The following is a 23275-nucleotide window of genomic DNA, read 5'->3' as shown; positions in this document are numbered from 1 at the left end:
CCTGCACATTGATATTTATACCATTGATAGGAGAGCATGTGGGTTTGGGTTGTGGTACATAAGTTTATGTATGCCTTCTCATTTCAGCGCTGTCCTGTGCGTTTCCTGCCTTTTGTCTTCATCGTCTTGCGCTGCCCCTTGAAAATGTTCAACCAGTAGCAACTCGCCCAAATGTCGATTCTTCTACTTAAGCAATACACATGGTGCACCTAATATTTGCCCTATGTACAGAAATCATGTTTACGTAGTCAGCTGTCTACTTTAGTATAAAGGTTCCACTCCAAGGTGGCACTGTATGCCGTTTTTCTAGACATTCTGGGCCCCTTTATATTTCCTACATAAACCATGAACGGCATGCTCAATTCAAGATCTATGAATTATCACCGTTTCAATTCCATCCACATTTCGTGGCATGTTATGCGCGGTTGTCGGTCCCTTTAACTTGCTCTTAAAAAAGTTTATTGTGTAAACGAAAGTGTGCAGCACACAAAGAAAGTTTGTTAGCAGAAAAGTGGTTAGGTTGAAATGTTGCAAACAAGCATAATTTCAAGCAACCAGAATTGATATTGACAGCTGCGTTTTACTGCTCTGAATTTAATATACTCGATGTCCTATACACCAAAGCAAGTTTCCCAGTGTTGTCTGCAATATAACACGCATGTAGCATATTGTCGACAATACCAGAAAACTTCCATCACAGCGGAGCACTCTTCATGTTGACTAAATCCTATCTCGGTTTGCTGCTGCTGCATTATACCAAATACATATTGCAAATTCATCTATATAGCACAGTAGAAATCAGAATCCAATCTTCCAGACCCGCCCATTGTGGAAATTATGTAAGCTAATTGTGATTTCACAATACCGCAAAAATTATTGCAGATACACAAGCAAAGCAAGGACTGGTTATACTTTAATAAGGTTAGGCATGGGAGCCATGCTCAGCAGTCTGTACCTTGAAGCGATGTTGAAACTTCTATCAAGGCTGCTTGCTGAATTCTCTGGACCATATAAACTCGGCTCCTGCAAAGAGCAAATAAGTGTCGTTGGTCTGATACACAATGCTATGACACACAAAATGGAATTCAAACAAACTTTTACTTAAACCTAAACTTGTGCCACCATGACATCTCACCGACTAGACTGTCACTGATGCAGTCCATGATTTGAACGATCATAGTCATCAGCCCATTTTAAGTCCCCTGCAGGACGAAAGCCTCTCCCTACGATCTCCAATTACCCCTGTCCTGCGCCAACCGATTCCAACTAGCGCCCGCGGATTACCCAATTTCATCGCCCCACATAGTCTTCTGCCGTTCTCGACTGTGCTTTTCTTCTCTTGGTACCCATTCTGTAAACCTAATAGTCGAACGGTTATCTAGCCTGCGAATTACATGACCTACCCAGCTCCATTTGTTTCTCTTAATGTCAATTAGAATATCGGCTACACACGTTCACTCTGTGATCCAAACCGCTCTCTTCCTGTCTCATAACATTATGCCTAGCATTCTTCGTTCCATCGCTCTTTGCGCGTTGCTTAACTAGTCCTCAAGCTACTTTGTCAGTCTCCAAGCCTCTGTCTCATATGTCAGCACCGGTAAACTGCACTGATTGTAAACCTTCCTTTTCAATCATAATGGTAAGCTTCCAGTCAGGAGCTGACAATGTCTGCCATGTGCGATACAACAACACATTTTTATTCTTCTATGAATTTCCTTCTCATGATCAAGGTTCCCTGCGATTAGTTGACCTAGGTAAACGTACTCCTTCATAGACTCTAAAGGCTGTCTGGTGATCGTGAACTCTTGTTCCCTTGCCAATCTATTCATCATTATCTATGTCTCCTGCATATTAATCTTCAACCCCACTCTTCCGCTCTCTCTGTTAAGGTCCTGAACCATTTGTTGTAACTCGTCTGCAATATTGCTGAACCGAACAATGTCATCGGAAAACCGAAGGTTGCCAAGTTATTCGCCGTCGATCCTTACTCCTAAGCCTTCCGAGTTTATTAGCCTGAATACTTCTTCCAAGCACGCAGTGAACAGCATTGGAGAGATTGCGTCTCCTTGTCCGACCCCTTTCTTTAAAGGTATCTTCCTACTCTTCTTGTGCATAATTAAGGGAGCTGTGGAAACTTTGTAGATATTTCCCAACATATTGGCATAAGCGGTCAGTATTCCTTGATTATGTAATGACTGTTGGTATCTCTACTGAATCAAATGCCTTTTTCGTAATCTATGAAAGCCACAGAGAGAGGCTGATTGTGCTCTGCGGATTTCTAAATAACCTGCTTGATGACATGGATGTGATCCATTGTACAGTATGCCTTCCTGAAGCCAGTCTGTTCCCTTGGATGACTAAAGTCCAGTGTTGCCCTTATTCTATTGCAGATTATCTTGGTGAATTTTTTATATAACACTGGGAATGTAGTCAAGAGATCGACGAAAGTTCGTCTTGTCGTACGGGTCCCGAGACGTTTCTGTGTTATTTTCACCTTGACTTCGTCAGTGACCGCAATTTCTTCATAACACTGGGAGTAAGCTAATGGACCTGTAATTTTTCAATTCTTTAAGTCTCCCTTCTTGTGGATTAGTCTAATGTTTGCATTCTTCCAGTTTTATGGTACCCTCGCAGTCAATAGACACTTCGTGTAGAGAGACGCCAGTTTTCCATGCATTGTTTCTACTCCATTTTTGAAAAAATCGACTGTTATTCCATCTTCTCCTGTCGCTCTACCCCGTTTCATGTCTAGCAAGGCCCTTCTGACCTCATCGCTAGTTATAGGAGTTTCTGTACCCTGCTCATTACTGCCTCAAATGAAGGCGTTCCGACTCCTCTGGGTACTGTACAGGGATGTATATAATTCTTCCACTGCTGTTACCATACCGTCGAGATTGCTGATAAAACGACCCTGTTTATATTTCTGTGCATACATCTTGGTTTATCCTATGCCAATCCATCAGTGCAAATATTGTCATTCTGTACTAGTGTCCCAAGGATCACTGAAGGATGCTCGAGCAACTTAACAGCAAGATGCATGCATGACGCACAAGACAAGGCCTTTTCCCAACTTCAGGTATAGGGGGCACACTCAGTGGTCCACCTGGAGCACTCTGCCTTTTAAAAAAATGAATTTGCACAGCTAGTGCAGATACTAGAACACATTTAAACTGCTGCCTCTGTATTGACAGCATGAACTGATTTGTTTATTTGACAATGACTTCTATCTACCTCTTAGGACTGGGACACCTGAATGTAGAGAATTTTAAAGGAAAGTTTTATTTGATTAAAAGCTGTGCCATAAACAAGATGAGCTGGGAAATGGAGCCAAAACGTCGCAAACCTGGCATTCTCACAACTACCAGTAAGCAGAAAGATGCAAATGCGTGAGCGACTCCTCTCAAGTCCTGGATCACTTTCTAAATCGTAGCCCTACCTGTTTTATAGTTCAATGCGTAAATACAGGCGTTAACTTGAATGGTGCACCCCTGACTCCTGTTTGTTTTTACACGCAATTGGAATCGTGTGCACACAAAGTTTGTTACAGGCTACCAGTTGGGTCAATGTATCGCAAGTGTACCAGTTCGCTTGTTTTTAACGAACTTACCTGCGGAACTGATTCTCAAATACGTTGGAGCGGCAGCCCTAAATTAAATGTGAGGATTTGGATTATCAGACATGCGGTAGTGTGGGCCTCTGGAATAATTTTGACCACCTGGGGTTCTTTAAAATGGACCTAAATCTAAGTAAACAGGCATTTTTGCATTTCGACCGTATCGAAATGCAGCCACTATAGCAGGGATTTGGTCGATTGACCTCGTGCTTAGCATCGCAACACCATAGCCATTAAGCGACACGGCGGGTATCGGCAATCTCTTATGACGGTTATAATTGTTTTATAGCTATATACATCGTGTTCAGCCAGGAGAAAGAAACAGAATGCAGGCAATGATAAATTTCACGAAAGAAAAACTAATTGTGCTATAAGAAGTAGTGTAGAATTGTGGGCTTCTTAGGCATGTATAATAGCTGTTCGAAAAAATGCATTTTGACGTATTGCGGCATTGATTAGGCATTGCAGCAGCATGGTTTGTTATAAACGAGAAAAATGTTTAACTGAACAATCATCGTGTTGCACAAACATTCACTTATTTCACCTTTGCTGCACTGCAAATCGGTCAACATGTTAGACGGGCTTGCTTCCCACAAGCCCGAAAGATGAAAAAAAAATGTGAAAGGCAAGCTAGTCTAACATTCTGAGCGATGTGCTTTGCTGCAAAGGTGACATATTTGTGCGTCACTGCAAAGGTTCAGTTCAACAAACTTCGTCTCATTTATATCAAAGCGTGCTATAAATGGTCCATATATCTCTGGATCGAACCCCGACCACGGCGGCTGCATTTGAATGGGGACGAAATGTGAAAAAACCTGTATCCTTAGATTTAGGTGCACGTTAAAGAAACCCGGGTGGTCTAAGTTTCCAGAGTCCCCCACTATACGGCGTACCTCATAATCAGGTTGAGGTTTTCGCACCTCAACCCACATAATTTCATTCTGATCGAAATGCTCTACATACTATATTTTTATTTCGACTGCTGAAATGTGTAGTAATGTATGGTGCAATAAAAATCGCAATGCATCTGTTGGTAATATTTATCTGTGCCTTGGAATAAGAAAACTGCCAGTAAATTATTTGCAATAGTAATGAAAGATTGGTGCCTTTATATTGCAGTATTAGGTATGAACAATACTCTTGTAAAATATTCTGCATAGCATACTTTCACTTGCGCGTGCAAAGTTCTGAGTGCCCTCATGGCATCTTTTTTTTTTTCAGAAAAGGATCTCTTGGCATTCAGGTGAAATACCGCGATTTTTATAATAATCTAAAGTAGTATTCCTTAATGTGAACTTGGCTATCAGGGTGCCCAGGTGCATAAATCTGCATTGCATTTTTCACAATTAAATTGAACAGACCAAGCAGCCCATCTACACACATAAAACAAAAATTTAACAAAATATGCAGAAACAATAGTTAAAGGGTACTGCAAGGGAAATCATACCATTCATAGGAATCAGCTGCTGACATTCACCATTAGCTTCACCACAAATGTAAAAGCTATGGGAAGATACTGCAGTGCCTACAGTAACAAATGTGGCCAGTGTCACAAGCAATCAGCACATACTTTTCATTAGGAGCTCAACTGTACATTCACTGTGCAATACTACATTGCAAAATACAAGATAATCCAACATAATGTATAAAACAATGCACTAGTATTATTATGGCCAGCATTTTTGAAAATTGCAACCTGCAATGTAAAACCCTCTCTAACCAGCTTTACACAATTATATACTTTATTTTTCCTTTGAAAAATACCATATTTACTCGAATTTAATGCACACCTTTTTTCCGATAAAACGGGCCCAAAAATTGCACGCGCGTTAGAATCGAGTACGACCCTAAATCCACGTTACCATATCGCCATTGGCAATCGAAAAATTGCCTCTTCCTACGCGCTTCTAGCCTAGCTGCCGTAACTTCCTTCATGTGCAGACTTCCATGTTGTACGTGTAACCAGGCGCTGGTGTAACCTAGTCTGCCGCCTGTCTTCCCGTTTTCTGCGTTTATTCAATCAGCTGGAAGCGCCAACTGCGAAGACACGCCGAGTCATCATGATGCCGCATTTAAGGAAAGTTATGTGCGCGGAGACGGACGGAAATCGGGCCACATCACGAGCGTTTGGAGTTCCTGAAACTTGCGTGCTGGACTGGCGCAAACTGAAGAATATTTTCGCCAGCAAAGCAACAAGGAAGGGTATCCGAGGACCGAAGCAGGGCCGCTTCGCCGAAATAGAAGAGCTGCTTGCGGTATATGTGCAAGAGCAGTGACCGGCACAGCGGCTTGTCACGAAAGATCTGCTCAAAGTACGGGCGATTCAGTTAGCCGTGCAGGAAGGGGCTAACGCGGAGTGACTCCAATATCATGGGTTCGCGGTACTGAAATATTTCTATCTCTGCTATTAATGAGGCGACTTGAAAAATTTTTGCGGCAGAACGCTCCCTAGAGGACAAGTAACTTCCAGTGCACAACGAAAATTTCCTATAGGGCCTGGTGAGGGACCCTTTATTGTGACATGCCTCAAGCAGTTTGCGTGCTTTTTATCTCTGCTCTTGCCAAGAGCTTTCATAATGCCAACGTGTGGCTTGCACTTGTCCAAATTGGATGTCGCAGTACATATTATCATTAGATACCTTTCATTAGGCCGCTGCTTCCTGCACATGGCAGGTGTTAGCCCTGGCGTGCCCAGTTTGACACAAATGCCAACAACACAAGAATGAATGCACCATAATTGTTTCAATGTGCAGCACTCACCTCTTCAGTGCATACTTCTGCCTCATGTACTGGCTTGACAACTCGCACAACAGCCATATCAGGGATAGGATCCTCGTCCAACAAATCCACAAAATCATTGAAGTCTTTGTCAAAAATCTGTAGAAAATATAATATTCTGCATCAGAAAAACAATACGACACGAACCACAATATTCAATTTTGACCTGCGTTATGATCCCAGAAGACTCAAGAGCTGCTATCATGTCTTACCGGCTCCTTTAGATATTTAGCTAGTTGTACAATATTTACATCCCTTCAACAATGCACAGTGCTATAATTTATAAAATTTGCTCTATCAACTACCTTATCGCACTTGCATCCCTTTAAAACACTCTCAGTGCTCAGCGATTCAAACACAATAATTCGCCCGCAAGGTAGCCGATGCTTTTTGCGCCATAGATGGGATCAGAGTGATCGTTGGGAGGCCAAATGCGTCGCAATGAGTCACGACAAATACCCTTACCTTCATCGAACACTACAACGCACAAGTTCGGTGTCCCCAGCTCCCAGCGCTGGGGCAAAAAGCATCGGCCGCCATGCGGGCTCATTATCATGTTTGAACCCCTGAGCATTGCAAGGTGCTGTAAAGTACCACATTTCTGTCTTTCCACAAACAGTATACTAAAATTGTCACAATGCGCCAGAGAATCCAAAACAGTAATTTCTCATTCGCAAGCTTCTCTGTTGACCGGACTGTGAATTGTATTACATGAATATGAAAGAATAATGAAGCCTCATTTTTTTATGAACTGAGAAGTACACACATTCCCTCTCAATTTGTTTAGAACTAAAAAAAAGTTATATACGATTTTCAATACTGTTTTAAAGTTTCAGTTGTTCAGAACGTTCTAACCATAGGTCGGCCTAGTGACTCAACACTACACTCATCGCCGACTTCACGGGATTGAGATACAGCGTTAATGAGTGCCGGTGAGTGTGAACTGATCCGTACACGAGACTTAATGGGAATACGAACGAGTGTCGGTGACAGTTACTTCAGTGTGAAATTGAGCGAGTGTTGGCGTGTGCGAGTAGATGCATGTGTGAGCAAGTGCCAGTGAGGGGGAGTAGACCGAGTATGAGCGTGAACAGGGGCTGCAGGTGTGACGTGACTAAGAACACGAGTGAGTGTTGGTGAGTATGAGTGGCTGGGAGCGGTAACGTAAGTGCACATGGGTGTGAGTATACATGGCCTGCTTAAATATCGGTGAACAAGTAGGAGAAAATCGGCTTATTCAGCCGACCTACGCTTAAAACGGTTAAAATTCGTGAAGCTTACCTGAAATCTGTCGGTATCAAAGTTGATCTCTGCAGCCAGAAGACTGCAAACACTGGCAGATGCCTTGAGAGCACGCAAATTGGGCTCCTCTGTAAGCCGCATCTTCCTCCGAGCCCCATTGGCACCCACAGTCACTAGGCATGTGACAGCAGTCATGTCACCTCGATGAACGCAATCGAGCTTTGCAAAAGCGGACTGGCGTTACAGACGACGCAGGTGCAGTGAGACGTTGAAGTGATGCAGATCGTCGCGAAGCAGCCGCTACAACGCTTTGAAATGACGAACCGCACGACTGGGTCTTATAAACCATCCTCACCGCCATGCCGGCCATCTTGAAAAGTGGATGTTGGTGCTGATTGGACTGCCTTCTTTGGACCGAGCATGCGAACGCAGGGAGCGAGGGGAACGAGGCCTGCCCAACACACTCACACTCGCGCGCACACGCACAGATACAAAAAAGGCCGACACACAAAAGAATAAAAAAGGGAAAGCAGGCCATTCAAGTAGGCGCTACACCGATAGCAACACCCCCCCCCCCCCTTGGATGAAGCTGACGTATGCTGCCTGAAACCTACTCTCCCTTTCCCCCTCCATTCCCTCATCTTTCATCCCCCGCCCCCATCCCTAATACGCTGCGCCGTGCTCCCACATGGGCTGCAGAATTAGGCGTACTTTCCCTCTCCCAAATCACGAAGAACTAAACAAGCATTCAGCTGCTCGATTGAAGTGGTGTGCAAATCCATGCCCCATGTGACGGCGCTTTCTGGATAACAAAGCCAGATCTCGAAGGCAATGCTTATAATAGAGGAAGATTGCCCAATGAGCCAGTTGGTTCGACATAATTAACGTGGTTGCGCAAAGCGACGAAGGGACAGGACTTAAGCGGGCAAGGTGTCCTGCGTTGCTTTTATTGCTTAAGTCCTGTCCTTGCGTTGCTTTGAGCAATGCTTAAGCTTACTGCATAGGCGAAAACCATTTTGCGAGCCTGAAACACGAAATAAACACATTGTTTTAAAAAATTAGGTATTCATATTCTGCGCACAGCGTCAGCTTCCTTGAAAGAACAGAAACAAACTTTGAAGGCACGCTTTAGTGGACTATATATAGTCGTCATATTTTGGACCCCACTCATTGCGAGTAAGAGGGTTTTGCATGGCCTTCGAGATTGTCGCTTGCAGTCACAGAAACGGAACTTCACTTTCACTAACCTAAATTAATCTCAAAAGCTTAGTCTCTTCTGCCGCATGTACTTTTTCGGTATCGACTGAAGGAGCAAAGCACCAAAACAGAATTTGGAATTTGTGTAATGGCGTGCTGATTGCGCAAACAAACGCTGCTACAAAAAAAAAGAAAGAAAAGGAAGAAAAATAGGGTGGAGGACAGACATTTGAAGCCATATTGCCCTTGGCAACGTCATAAAGGCGGTAGGAGTGCTGCGCTGTACGCCTCGTTCCAAAATCTGGCTAATTCAGAGCTCTCAGGCAGACATACTTCGTAAAGAATAATTAACTATAAGACATAGGCTACTCAGTACCAGGCTAGAAAATTCAAGAAATTGAATAACGTTTTAATTACTCGTTTGCGAGAACTGAATCTATGTATAGTGCGCCAATTACTAATGAATTAACTCGTTGCTTCCAAGTTTCAAGTTCTTGGTGAGTCGCGTGTTGCGAGAAAAAGGCTTCTGCGTTACGAAAATCAAATCGTATTATTCCAAAGTACACCTCAGTTTATTTATCCTAAAACAGCTTATTTATTCCAAACTAACCTGTGAACCATCATACACAGGAACATACTGCACAAATGTTATATTAGACGTTGTGCTTCTATTTTCGACGCACAAAATGACTTCGAAAAGGTTTCGCGCGTTGTCGTAGTTGCCAGAATTGCAGTATTCCGCATTTAAAAGATTTTGTAGCTGCTTACGCTTCGATTCTTTTCGCGGCATTGCGTAGCCAAGAGAAAAATTGTAAAAGTATATACGTGAGACTTACTTAAAATGAATTTACTTGGAAACTATGGAACTCACAGAGAACAGCAAAGTCCTGCCACACAGCTCAGTCCAATCAGGCCTTTGCTTTGTCTTCGGCAAACTTTCGTATAAATTATAGGATTGAAAGTTCGAAACAAGTGGCATTCACCTACATTGTCAGGCACCCTTTCTCGTGCCATTTTCTACGTTTTCTACGTTATCAAGGGTTTGGCGGAATGGCGGACGAATTGCATAAGCGGCGTAACTCTCAAGTGACATTGTACTGCGTCTCACAACGTGATGGAGTTAGAGCTCGTAGAAGGCTGTGGTTCATAAAGTAGGTTACACTAAAGAGCAGGCAGCTTCGCAAATTAGTACAATGAGGATGTAAAAATTTGTGGCCTGTTTTGAAGCTGACTTCGTTATGAAAGTTCTGCAATAATATCCCCCCCCGTCAGTGTATAACATATATGATCAATTTCTACCTATTTATTTATTTATTTATTTATTTATTTATTTATTTATTTATTTATTTATTTATTTATTAGGTACACTTTCGTTACTCGAAGCGACCGTGAAGACGTGCTTGCCATATCAGATGTTCGTCAGCGGTTTAACATACGTGAACAACAAAACTCCATATCTATTACATCGGATGCATCTCAATATCCCTGACCTGAAATAGCAAATGAATCAGCATTACAACTAAAAGGCAGACATAAGGATGGAATATACGCAGCTCAATTAAAGCGAATTCATTTATTCACTGTTACTTAATCTACTGAGTTGCTTGTCGGCGCTGTATAAATGTGAGGTTTTCTTAAAAATGTAACATTTCAACTATCACGCGCAAATTTTTCCGGATCCTCATTGTGTTGAAACGTACACCTACATTTTCAGGGCATTATCAGCTGCATGTATGGTGCATTAACGCCGCTGGTTCTTGTAGTTTTCTCGAGTACCACCTCATTTATTGTATCAATGGTGCTACCAGCCATGGAGTTTACCACGTCGTCACAGATGACGGGGCAGCTCTTTTTGGCCCAAGAGAAATTTACTTCGCGCCCATTAAGCGTAGAATATGCCGGCTCCGCGAAGATCGGAGTAAGAAGCCTCGGTGGCGGCTGTGGAAAGTTGGCTTATCCGAATTGGCGATTGATATTAGAAGATTGATTGATTGATTTTATTTTGCCTACACGACGCGAAATCGCACGTGCTTAACCAGCCTGGCGTTGCACGCTCGTCATGAAATGTAAAATAGCATTCTTCAAAAAGTCGTTGGCTCCGTCGAAGTTTCCGTTTAAACCTTCTTTTTTTTTCCATTTAACAACGTTCAAAACCGCAGCACTTTAACAGACAGGCATTAGGCGTGCAATTCTGCAGAAACTGGGTTCGTCGGGGCGTTGGCTTCTCGTACTATGTCTCCTCTTTCTACCATACCATCTCCCTTCTGGGTTATTGCACGTGAGTATGAAAGTAACCGCAGCAGCTACTGCAATGGTTTGACAGGTGCGGGGGGGAAGGGGGGGGGGGAGGGCTAACGTGCATTCACGGCCAGGGCGTTCCAGAAAGCATTGTGACAACCACCACACAGCTCGATAGGGTCAATCACCCGCCTAGAGTCGCTCAACACAGCTGTAGCAGGAGCAGCATTCGTGGGAAAATGAAGGAAGAGGCAGAAACACGCTGGCTCCGTCTAAGCTGGATTTTAAACGCTCTTTAATTTTAACAGTGACCAAAACTGCAGGAATTTGGCAGATGTGCGTGAAGAATCTTTCAGCTGCGATGACACTTTGAAAGTTCAAAGGGGTCGTCACCACAGGTGTGCGTGTTTTTTAAATCTTTAAATGGTATCTGCTACAGTTGGGCTGCCATTAAGCCCAAAATTATTAATAGAAACATTTAATTTTTTTTACTTTCCACATATATGGTATACAGATGTACGTGTTCTTTAAATTCTTTAAATGGTATCAGTTACAGTTGGGCTGCAATTAAGCCAAAAATTATTAATAGAAACATCATTTTTTTTTACTTTCCACAAATATGGTATACAGATGTGCGTGTTTTTTTAATTCTTTAAATGGTATCAGTTACAGTTGGGCTGCCATAAAGCCCAAAATTATTAATAGAAACATTTAATTTTTTTTTACTTTCCACAAATATGGTATTCTTTTGTGAAAACGATTAAACGGAGAGAGTTCACATTTGGCTAAAGGATGGACAGTGGTACGCTACACAGAACTTGAACCATGTCGATTCATGTAGAAATAAAGGCAGAATTTTTTTTGTTAAGTCGTGCAAGAATTATTGCGACAGGGTTTTTATTTTTTTGTAAAGCAAATAAGGCATGCTTGAGGAAAATAATTATAGTTCCAGATTTGTACAAGGCACTAACTCAAATGTTCGCAAAATTAATTCACAGCTAACCCGCTTGGCGCTGTAGCCTCATCACGAAATCTGTAATGGTATTCTCAAAAAAGGCGTTGCTTACCGAAATCGATTTTTATGTTTTGCTCTTCATTTAACAACGTTCGTAACAGCCAGAATTTGGCAGCCGGACGTAGGGTGCGTGCAGAATACTTCAGAAATGCTAAAACCATTACGAAATTTTTATTTCGCCGGACACGCAAAGGAACGTATAAGCGGCGAGAATTTGGAGTGGCACCCTGTCGCGATTGACGTCACGGCCAGGACGCCGCTCCCTCCGGCTAGCTCGGCTGCCGCGCGCGCTCGTTCTCTTCCTGTATGCTTGAGGTATGGGCGAATCGAGCCGTACTTATTGAAGGACAGTCGCCTTCTTTCTGCTGCCATGCATGAATCACAGTTCCTTCTTCTAAAGTTCGTGAGTCGAAAAAATTTGCGGCTTGGATATCGCAAGCTATGTAGTGTTGAAAGGGTTTACTGCTATTGTAACGCATATATGCGCCATGTCCGTCCATAAATTTTGCGTAAAAAGAATGTCTACAAATTCAAGACGCGAAGCTGTGTATAATGCTTCGCTAAACACTTATTCCCTGAGTACTTAGCTATGAGAGACATTGCATTTTACATGGAAGAAAGATCTTGGTATTCGGTGTCAACATGTTATCCGTGTTAGAAAGACACTGCCCAGCGAAGCTGTCATCATGATTTTTATTACTCTGGTGAATTGTTGTAGTCAAATATGGCCACTTTATTAATGCGTAAAAGAAAAAGTTAGGTGCGCATTTCGTATGAAAATTTGCAGCTACTTTCACCGCTCTCTGAAACAGGTCCCCATAACACGAATTGCTCATGGCGACTAACACGACGGCGCGTCATATATAGTATCTACATATATAGTTAATTCATAAATACCATAGTAACAATCATCTAAAAGAAAAGTTTCGTGGTTAAGATCGAGAGCCAATCAATTGCAAGCCATGAAGTGTTTCATGGTGGCCCTCAAAAGCCTTTATCGGCAATATGACACACCCCTCACGCAACGGAAGCAACCGGCTGTCGTTATGGCGAGGCACGCATTGTTCACGACTTCCATCAGTTTACTACAACTTAAGAGTTAAAACCATGAATCAGTTTTTTACAGCGCCAATTTCGATGCCTAAAGTATACTCGAGGTACCACAGCGCAGCTTGGGCTGCCTAGAAAAGCAAAATTCAAACACCTTCTGCCGCACCATGTCTCGATTCAGCGTCGTTTAATTATACAAACGTAGAACTATTCACTTCGTGAGTACATAAAAGAGAACTTCGCAAACCTTCATAAGGAAGACACCACAAGCCTGACATATGTCGCTTGATTTTTCACCCTCCACACACAAATATAGCTTCAATATATCCCATACTACTTATGAATGGCGCTTCGGCTTCTTTGTAGCTAGTTGTAGCCATACGGTCCAAAAGGCATATTTCACTAAAAAAATTCGGCCAAGCAGCCTGTGCCAGTTCGCCAAACAGATTCGTCATGTACATTCCTCAGGGGAGTTGAACGTGTATCATGGAAAAGGGAATATATATTGGTACATTCCTTTTCGTATCCTGCAAACAGCTGTAAACCTCAGTTAGCATTACTTGAAGTTACCGCCACTTAAGATAAACACGTGAAAAACCGCCTAATTTTTAGATGCAGTTAAAGAAGCTTGTGGTGATGGTAGAATCTGAACTGCAATGTTACTTAAGTCCTCCTGTTACTGCCGAGCGTACGTTTCTGTGAAGAGATGCAAAAATTCTAAATTATACCATGAATCACTCGTCGTGAGCAAACCTGTCTCAGCGGATTAAAATCAAGGTAACTCTTGTAGAATTCATATATAGCCAGCGTTTGTGCCACACTTGTGGCACCGCTCCAGGTATCGTATCAAAACTGAATTCTTACAGGCTATGTTATTGCGGTTGTCGATCCGCGCGGTCTGCGCTCCTTCGGCTGGCACCGTAGCGCTGCCTTTGAGAATTGTATTGTCGTCTAAGAAATAAGCTCTTTGGATAAATTTTTGCAAACGAAGACGTCGTAAAAATATATTTCAGACGACTGCCATAAGTATACAAGCAGAGGGAACGAGAGCGAACAAACGAAAACACTGCAGAAGGCGCCCCGCCAGAACTGCAGCAGACAACAGGCGCTTGTCTGTGCCCTGACGTAACAAGCTCGCAACGGCCCTGTAGTTCGTTCTCGGGGCTAATAGCTAACCAGCCTAGGGCTGTTCACAGACGACGGGACAGCTCTTTTTGGCCCAAGAGAAATTTACTTCCCGCCCATTAAGCGTAGAATATGCCGGCTTCTCGTATATCGGAGTAAGAAGCATCAGTGGCGGCTGCGGAAATTTGGCTTATCCGAATTGGCGATTGATATTGGAAGATTGATTGATTTATTTTATTTTGCCTACACGACGCGAAATCGCACGTGCTCAACCAGCCTGGCGTTGCACGCTCGTCATGAAATGTAAAATAGCATTCTTCAAAAAGTCGTTGGCTCCGTCGAAGTTTCCGTTTAAACCTTCTTTTTTTTTTCCATTTAACAACGTTCGAAACCGCAGCACTTTAACAGACAGGCATTAGGCGTGCAATTCTGCAGAAACCGGGTTCATCTACTATGTCTCCCCTTTCTACCATACCATCTCCCTTCTGGGTTATTGCACGTGAGTATGAAAGTAACCGCAGCAGCTACTGCAATGGTTTGACAGGTGCGGGGGGGAAGGGGGGGGGGGGCTAACGTGCATTCACGGCCAGGGCGTTCCAGAAAGCATTGTGACAACCACCACACAGCTCGATAGGGTCAATCACCCGCCTACAGTCGCTCAACACAGCTGTAGCAGGAGCAGCATTCCTGGGAAAACGAAGGAAGAGGCAGAAACACGCTGGCTCCGTCTAAGCTGGATTTTAAACGCTCTTTAATTTTAACAGTGACCAAAACTGCAGGAATTTGGCAGATGTGCGTGAAGAATCTTTCAGGTGCGATGACACTTTGAAAAGTCAAAGGGGTCGTCACCACAGGTGTGCGAGTTTTTTAAATCTTTAAATGGTATCTGCTACAGTTGGGCTGCCATTAAGCCCAAAATTATTAATAGAAACATTTAATTTTTTTTTTTACTTTCCACAAATATGGTATTCTTTTGTGAAAACGATTAAACGGAGAGAGTTCACATTTGGCTAAAGGATGGACAGTGGTACGCTACACAGAACTTGAACTATGTCGATTCATGTAGAAATAAAGGCAGAACTTTTTTTTGTTAAGTCGTGCAAGAATCATTGCGACAGGGTTTTTATTTTTTGTAAAGCAAATAAGGCCTGCTTGAGGAAAATAATTATAGTTCCAGATTTGTACAAGGCACTAACTCATATGCTCACAAAATTAATTCACAGCTAACCAGCTTGGCGCTGTAGCCTCATCACGAAGTCTGTAATGGTATTCTCGAAAAAGGCGTTGCTCATCGAAGTGGACTTTTATGTTTTGCGCTTCATTTAACAACGCTCTTAACTGCCAGAATTTGGCAGCCGGACGCAGGGTGCGCGCAGAATATTTCAGAAACCAAGTTTCATTTCGCCGGACACGCAATGGAACCTACAGCTAAACAGCCCGGCGCAGCACCCTCGTCATGAGGTGCACAACAGTATTCTCGAAAAAGGCGTTGGTCATCAAAATCGTCTTTTATATGTTGCTTCTCACTTACCAACGCCCATATCTGCTGGAATGTAACAATCCAATGAATTAAATGGCCTTAAATGATGACGTACTCGTCATCACACGGTTCTCATTTCGATATTGCTATTGCTTTTCTCACCGACGCTATGCGGAAATCCACAACAGGGCATTGGGCAATACAACAAAATCGTCACAAACGTCACAAATCGTCACAAACAGAAATGTCCGCATAGGACATTTCGGTTGCTGAATCGCATCCAATTTATTCATGCGAGCGTCTCCTATACAGGCGTGGTCTAGATGTTGCCCTTACGCGAGAATACTTGCATCGAACAGCTCGGACTCAGCAGACTGTGACACATCTGATATATCTGCGATATTGGAGTATATACATGTTGCCTGTACCAAGTAAAATCGAGAATGGCAGACATTGACTTCTTCGTTGGAGCCACTTAATAACAAGGCCGTTGGGCGGGAATGTTTTAACATAGCAAGCTGGGCTATAGTTGGTAACTGAACATATTCAGCGAAACCTGGACGAAGGACAGAAGGAAGTAAACGATACGCGCGCAGTATCTGCGCTAGTATCGTGCACTTCCTTTTGTCCTTTCTTTTTTCTCTTCCCCTTCCCTCTGACTAGAGTATAGAGGCTAGAATATCGATATTACTTCAGGCTCATATTGGCGTTTTCTCAATAAATTCTCATCCATCCCCACTTTGTATCCTCCGTAATATTTGATGTATTTTAGAACAAAGCAATTGTCGTCGAAATCGTAGAAGTACTTTCCGTTCCTAGACGTGATAAGGTGACTTTGTACTTGATTTAAGCACGTTGGCAGGCTAGTGGTTTGGATTCGTGATACCAAATGCAAGCGCAGCTGGACGGGGATTTAGAAAAAAAAGCACACAGTGTGTTTCTATCTCTGTTCGCGTCCGTTCGCGATTGCACATAGTGTCATGAAGCCTTTGTACTATATTTTACTTTGTAAATTCCTGCTTATCAGTTAGCGGAAAGAATAAGGGAAACCTGGGCTGGATGATTTGTTTGTTACACCAAGCCAATGAAACAAACAATAAAGACTGAAAAGAAATAGTATGAACTAATTGTCTTTTCGCGTAGCTCTTTCTACTCTTTTGGCTTTGGCGTGACTGCTGGCTGCCGGGTCTCTCAGTATCTCGGCGGATCTGGTCTTGCACAGTGGCTTGACGTGTCGCGCCGAGTGGGTCTTCTGCACTGACGACAGCGGCCTCTAAAACCAATTTTTTTTAACACGATGCTTTTTTTAAGCACTAAGGGAGAACAAAGCATCGGATCAACCACACTCATCGGATGGACACATTTAAATATATCTGCATGAGGATTTCGCGGAAACCTGGCTTGATCTCCAACACAGAAAAAAGGTTGCTGAAAGACGAATGACGAATATGGAGAAAAAAGTTATTTAAGAAATATTTTGCTTCTTACACTAGTACATAAAGGGACTGCATAAAAATATCGTAAGACACACGACAACGTGCCACTCTTCCCTTTCCACGGCAGGAGTATTCACAACAAAATAACCCGCCGGAGAGGAGGTACGCAGGGCGCGCCGCACACGGCTACAATAGGCCGCACTGGTATAAAGTGCCAGCACGTTTAGCAGTCGAGTCAGTGAGGGTATGCTTCTTCTGTCATTTGTTTTTGCGTGCTTTGTGATTTCTTTGACCTGCGACTGACGGACCCAGTACATCGCCACTGACTTTCTACAAAGCATTGCAGGCCAGGTAAGCCACTGTTATAATCATTTGCAGTTTGTAAAATTTACAAATTTAGTATAAAATGATGAATATTAAAATTTAGCCCAGTTGTCCTGCAACACTTTGTTGCAAAGAAAGGTTATTCTCTGCAGACTGCTTTTGAGTTTCTCAGTTCTAATCCTTGGAAATTTGGTAAATAGATGCTGCCGCTGCCCGAATTTCGCTGCTCTGCTCTCGGTTTTTCCCATGATCAACTGCTTCGGCAGTCGAGTGCTTTTAGAGCGAAACTTTCTTTGTAGACCCTAACGGACTTTTTAGCTGCGGCTGAGTGCTCTTGTCCAGCCGAATAATCCACAAAAAACAAAGATGGATAACGTGTTTGATAGAGGACTTGAACCTAGGTTCACCAGCAACGCAGCGCGATGCTCCAAAAATAAAGGGACACTAAAGGCAAATATTAAGTTAAACTAAAGTGATAGATTACTTCTCGGGAATCTCTAAGGCGTCAATATTATTTCGAACAGAGCCTTAATAAACGAGAAATTGAGGTAAATGCAGGATACGATTACAGACTCCTCCGCGACATTCAAGCACTTGCCCGATGACGAAAGCACTCAGTTAAATTCTGTCATTAGTACTCAACCACTCGTTGCACAAATCAACCTTGTATTGCATTATAAGGCGAAATACGTGCAGTACATCGAGGTACAGGCAACGCCGCGAATACGGTATGGAGCGAGCCATGCTTGGCCGGGTTCTTAAGTGTTCTCAGTAGCATGCATTCCTATGCAGCTACGCTCGACAGGCTTATTTTAATACAGCAGCATCAGGAGTATCAAAGTGAAGTAAAGTGTAGGTGCGAAAGTGAGGGGAAGCGGATCACGTATATAAACCTGACTAAAACAGCACAAGGGAGCCAAGGCCCAGTCAGTCCTACCACATTTTGCCTTGGTTTCCCCTTTCCTTTGAAAGACATAAACATCAAATCAAATCAACGCACCATATTGTGCATTTTTCACTGAAACATCTTCTTATAAGTAATAATGTAATCTGCGCGCGGTGAATGACATCCTACTTACTTTTGTTCCCCATATGCCTGGAATTCGCTTCATGCAGTGCCACAAGTGTGGAAAGAGAAAGAACACGCTAAAGTCCTTGTTTCGCCACTTACACGCTGAGCATGGGCACGAACAGAACTGGGTGTGTGGACTTGACGGATGCCTGAGGACATATAGACATTATGGAGCTTACAGAAAGCATGTTTCAAGGTACCATTCAGGTCTCCTCGAAGGTACTGAGGATATGGAAGAGCCACAAGGGACAAAAGAAGGTGTAGACAATGCGGAACATGACATTGAGGTGGTTCCTGGCAGCAGTGAGGGGGATGAACTATTCAGTGCAAACACAAGCTTTGCAGTGTCTGGAGAAAGAAGTTCAAGCTTGTCTATTGATCAGTGTCCAAACTTATTTAAACAGTTTGCGCATCTACAATTGAAATGGAAAGAGGGAAAGCGCCTACCGAATGCAACAATTCAAGAAATATCCGCGGATTTGGTGATGTACCTTCAGTCTTTCGTAGCACATTTTTTTACTGAGGCTCATGGTGGCTTCAAATCTGCCACATCATTCATTCAGAATGACTTAGCAAGGCTCATTAATGATCAGGAACGTGAAAAATATTGGAAGTTCTGCATGAACTTTGTAGAACCACAAACTATCTGTCTTGGTAGGGACATTAATAGGAAGAAAGAAGTGTTTACTTATGTTCCTGTACTGAAAGTATTAACGAACTTGCTCGAAAGTCCTCAAGCTGACGCAAGAATTAGGTCAAGAAATTCAGGAGATTATCTTGTTGACGTTTTTGATGGCAAAGCATTCCAAGAGCATGCATACTTTCAAGGAAATACAAAGAAGCTGTGCATTCAGTTGTATACGGATGAGTTTGAGGTTTGCGATCCCCTCGGAAGCAAACGGGGAAAACACAAAATAATGTCAGTGTATTATACGCTTCTAAATGGCCCACCAGAAACAAGGTCACAGCTTTCGTCAATTCATTTAGCTGTGCTAGCGAAGGAAAAATTTGTTGTGAAATATGGTTTAAAGCAAATTTTACAACCTCTTGTTAACGACATTGCACATCTTGAAACGACAGGCATTTTTATTAATGGGGAAGTTTGCACAGGCTCAGTTTTATTTGCCTGCGGAGACAACCTTTCTATGCATCGACTGGGAGGGTTCAGATGTAGTTTCAGCAAAGGCAGAATATGTCGCCACTGCATGGCTTTGAGCAGTGAAATTGGAAGAAAGCACAGACCGGCAGACTTTGTTGAAAGAACGCCAGCTGCCCACGATCGCCAAGTAAGCTTACTTCAAAGCGGGGTTAGCTGTCTCCCCATATATGGCGTAAGGAGTGAGTGTTCTGTTAAATTTTCAGGTTTTCATGCGACGCAGCACCTTCCCCCGGACCTCATGCATGATTTACTTGAAGGTGTAATTCCATTTTTGCTGAAGCACGTTCTCCTTTCTCTAGTGAAAAAAAGAATCATTACTTTAGAGTATTTGAACTCTTCAATTGTGGGCTACTGCTATGTTGAAAATGACAGGCGGAACAAACCTGAGCAGTTGTCAATGGCAATGTTGCAAGGCAGTATAAAAGGAAGCGCATCGCAACTATTTTGTTTATTTCGATACTTGCCATTCTACATAGGTACACAGATTCCAAAAGGAGTTGAAGAATGGGAGCTTTACATTTTGCTGCGAAAAATAGTTGATATTCTCATGAGCCGAAGAGTCACTATGGAATATATCGCTTATGTAGACCGCCTCATCTCTTGCTTTTGCGTTGACTTCACGGAAGTTTTTCGAGATGTACCTATTCCATGTAAAATGCACTTTCTGATCCACTATCCAAAGTATATGGAAATGTATGGACCACTCATAAATGCATGGGCAATGAGATACGAAGCAAAACACCAGTATTTCAAGGATTTGGCCAGAAAGTTGAAGAACTTTAGAAACATTACATCGACCCTTGCAAGTCGCCATCAAGGTTATGAGATGTACCTGCAGTCTTGTGGCGATCATGGTGCAGCCTTTAGGACTGTAGGATGCAAAAGAATCATGTTTGAGGAGATGCCTTCACAGATAAAAACAATTCTCTCTTCGAAGAATATGAGGGAAGGAGAGGCATTTTCTCTTAAATCTTTATGCACTGGCGGTATATTGTACACAGTTGGTAGCGTTGTGGTCACCGATGTTAGTCCAGAGGAACCAGCTTTTGTTATGATTAAAAATATTTTTTCTGTGCAGAGGCATATTTTTGCTTTTGCTCAGAAGCTGGAGACAATAGAACACGACGAGCACTTTCATGCTTACGTTGTGAGGAAGTGTCCGGAGTGCATTGTCATCAAGAACTTGACTAGCCTTTCAATGGATGTGCTAACGATTCATAGTGTAGGAAATAGGACTCTTGTATGCCCACGCCATGCCCTTATATAGGTTGTTTAATTATGTGTAATATATTTTATTTATTATTAGCCTAAAATCTGCTCTTGGATAACCAAACATCCACGATGCTCTTTATGTATCAGTCCGGTACTGGTGCTCATTGTTTGTGGTATACAGTAATACATCTCTCCCTATGCTTTGTCGATTCCTATCAGTTTGTACACTTTTAAGACAGTCTACAGATTATGTTGATGTACTCTTACAAGCTCAGTATAGTCTTCTATTTGTTGTTACGTTTGTGATTTAAGGAACGACTCATTACTTTTAGCAATTTTCGCATTTAGAGTGCTTGTTTCTTTCTTATAGCTGTTCTTGCAATTTCGTTTGTTAGTGGTATAGCCAGTACATGCACAATAAAAGAGAATAATTAAATCAGGAACAAATAACTCAATAATAAATTTTGTCTTGGTTCTTTGGCTTGTGTGTTACTAGAATGGTATACTACTGTCATTCTGTTGGCATGTCTATACTGTATATCTGGTGTATATTAGTCTGTTGCCGATGCCACTGCTTCACTATCTGAGTAAAAATGCAGCCATTTGCTGTGACAGCTGTGGATACATTTACGGCTTTGGTATTCTGACGTGTTCATTTTTGCACTGGACAGTAGTCCTGCATCATTCTGTATTATTTTTCTTTCTGCAGCTTTCCTGGAGGCATGCACTGTGACACTGCTTTTTTTAGTAATAGTGCGCCACACGTGATTCTCGATCCTGTGATTTAAATATTTTTAGTGCAGTGCAAGTTTCTGCACGCCCTCGGTATCCTTATTCAGAAAATGGGTTACTTGTGCACTGTTACATTTATTTTTGCCTGTATTTGTAGTTTTCATACATGCTTTCTGTCCAGAGTTTAATAAACATTTGTTTTATTGATGAACACTAGTTACGTTACACCACACCATATAACAGTTCATATCCGCCACCAACCCAGATGCACACAATATCAGTAGAGCATTGGTTTGAGCTCGTTGGTAGGCTATTATTCAAAGAAATTTACGGCGCAAACCTGACGAGCCCCAAGAACACAATGTGTTCTTGGTCCCCGTTTTCTTTGCACGGTATTTTTTTAATTATGCTATTAGTATTCTATAAAGACTTCCATTTCCCGGAGGTAATAGGTGAACTGTTTTGTGACTCTGCTCATGACTGTGATAGAAACAAAATGTTAAAACAGCACAATCAATGTGGATACAAGGATGCGTCATTAAGTACCTGTGTACAATGCTGCCACGATAAGTTGCATTTTTCATGCCGACTGTAACAGACAGTAAAAGTGAAAAAGAAACACCCTTGCAGTGTTTGGGTAATTCTTGAAGTAAATACACCCTTGCTGGCTGTAAATGGGTTGTTCTGATAGGAAAAACACCCCACATGCCAAAAATTAAAACACCCTAGGGTTATTTTCGCCATCGTAACACCCTTGTGGGGTGTTATGGGGAAAAGTTTTCACCCTTGAGGGTGTAAATTATTTTACTGTGTACTTTGCACGCCACTAATATATTTAAATTCAGCTTTTTTCCTTTTTCCATAAAAGACTGGAATTCCTTACCTGGGTCTATTCGCTCACGCTCACCCCAAAGTTTTGCATCTGCCATACAAGCTGAATGGTCCTAGCAGATCACCCTCATCGTTGTTTCGTAGTTTTCTGTGTATAATTTTTCTCTGTTAAACCACTCCTGCTATAGCGCTTATTGCACTGCGGTATGTACAATCAAATAAATAAGTGAATAAATATTAATTCACCTCTCATTCAATGCCCTATGTGTCTCTTACGGGACGCGTGATACAGCGGAGGGCTGCAAGACGCTGCAGGCCAAGTTTCGTACCTGTCACACCCTGGAGCCCAGCAATTACCCAGAATTCCGTGACTGGATCAGAGACACGTACTCGATACTGGCCATCATAAATTACCCGTTCGCCGCAACCTTCCTTGGGGCCATCCCTGCTCATCCGGTCAAGGTAATTGTATCGCATGCCGCCAGTGGTAGCAGCTTTCTTGCGTCTTCTCTCAGAGCTCAGATGCATTTACAGTGGCCAATGCTGCGTCGCTAAGGGGAGGCTAAGTTGCAAGGTCTGCTTACAAACTGATTGATTGACTGGATGACGCGTTTTAACGTTCGAAAGTAACAAAAGGGTTATCAGAGACGCGATAGACGATGACTCCGGACTTAGCTTGGCCAACGTTGACTGAAATTTCGGTACTAAATGTAACATCGCTACTTGTCACTGGGCTAGCTGGTTCATATTTTTTTGGACAAGAGCAGCATG

The 23275-nt window shown here is 42.6% G+C and overlaps 1 protein-coding gene across 2 annotated transcripts in view; it reads right to left on the bottom strand.

Moving 5' to 3' along the window:
- Positions 1–8176, bottom strand: part of LOC139055393 (uncharacterized) — a 442920-nt gene extending 434744 nt beyond the window's left edge. For both annotated transcript variants that reach the window (XM_070532852.1, XM_070532850.1), the window contains exons 1-3: positions 7673–8176; positions 6374–6490; positions 956–1023 (exon numbers count right to left, since the gene is read on the bottom strand). In XM_070532852.1, the coding sequence (XP_070388953.1) occupies positions 956–1023; positions 6374–6490; positions 7673–7828 (341 nt within the window). In that variant the 5' untranslated portion in view covers positions 7829–8176. The remainder of the gene's footprint in view (positions 1–955; positions 1024–6373; positions 6491–7672) is intronic.
- Positions 8177–23275: the final 15099 nt, after the last annotated feature.

The sequence above is a fragment of the Dermacentor albipictus genome, chromosome 1 (assembly GCF_038994185.2).
Source record: "Dermacentor albipictus isolate Rhodes 1998 colony chromosome 1, USDA_Dalb.pri_finalv2, whole genome shotgun sequence".
In the NCBI taxonomy this organism is placed as follows: domain Eukaryota; kingdom Metazoa; phylum Arthropoda; class Arachnida; order Ixodida; family Ixodidae; genus Dermacentor; species Dermacentor albipictus.
Note: the sequence above shows the minus strand (reverse complement) of the source record. Positions and strands in the feature narration are given on the sequence as shown.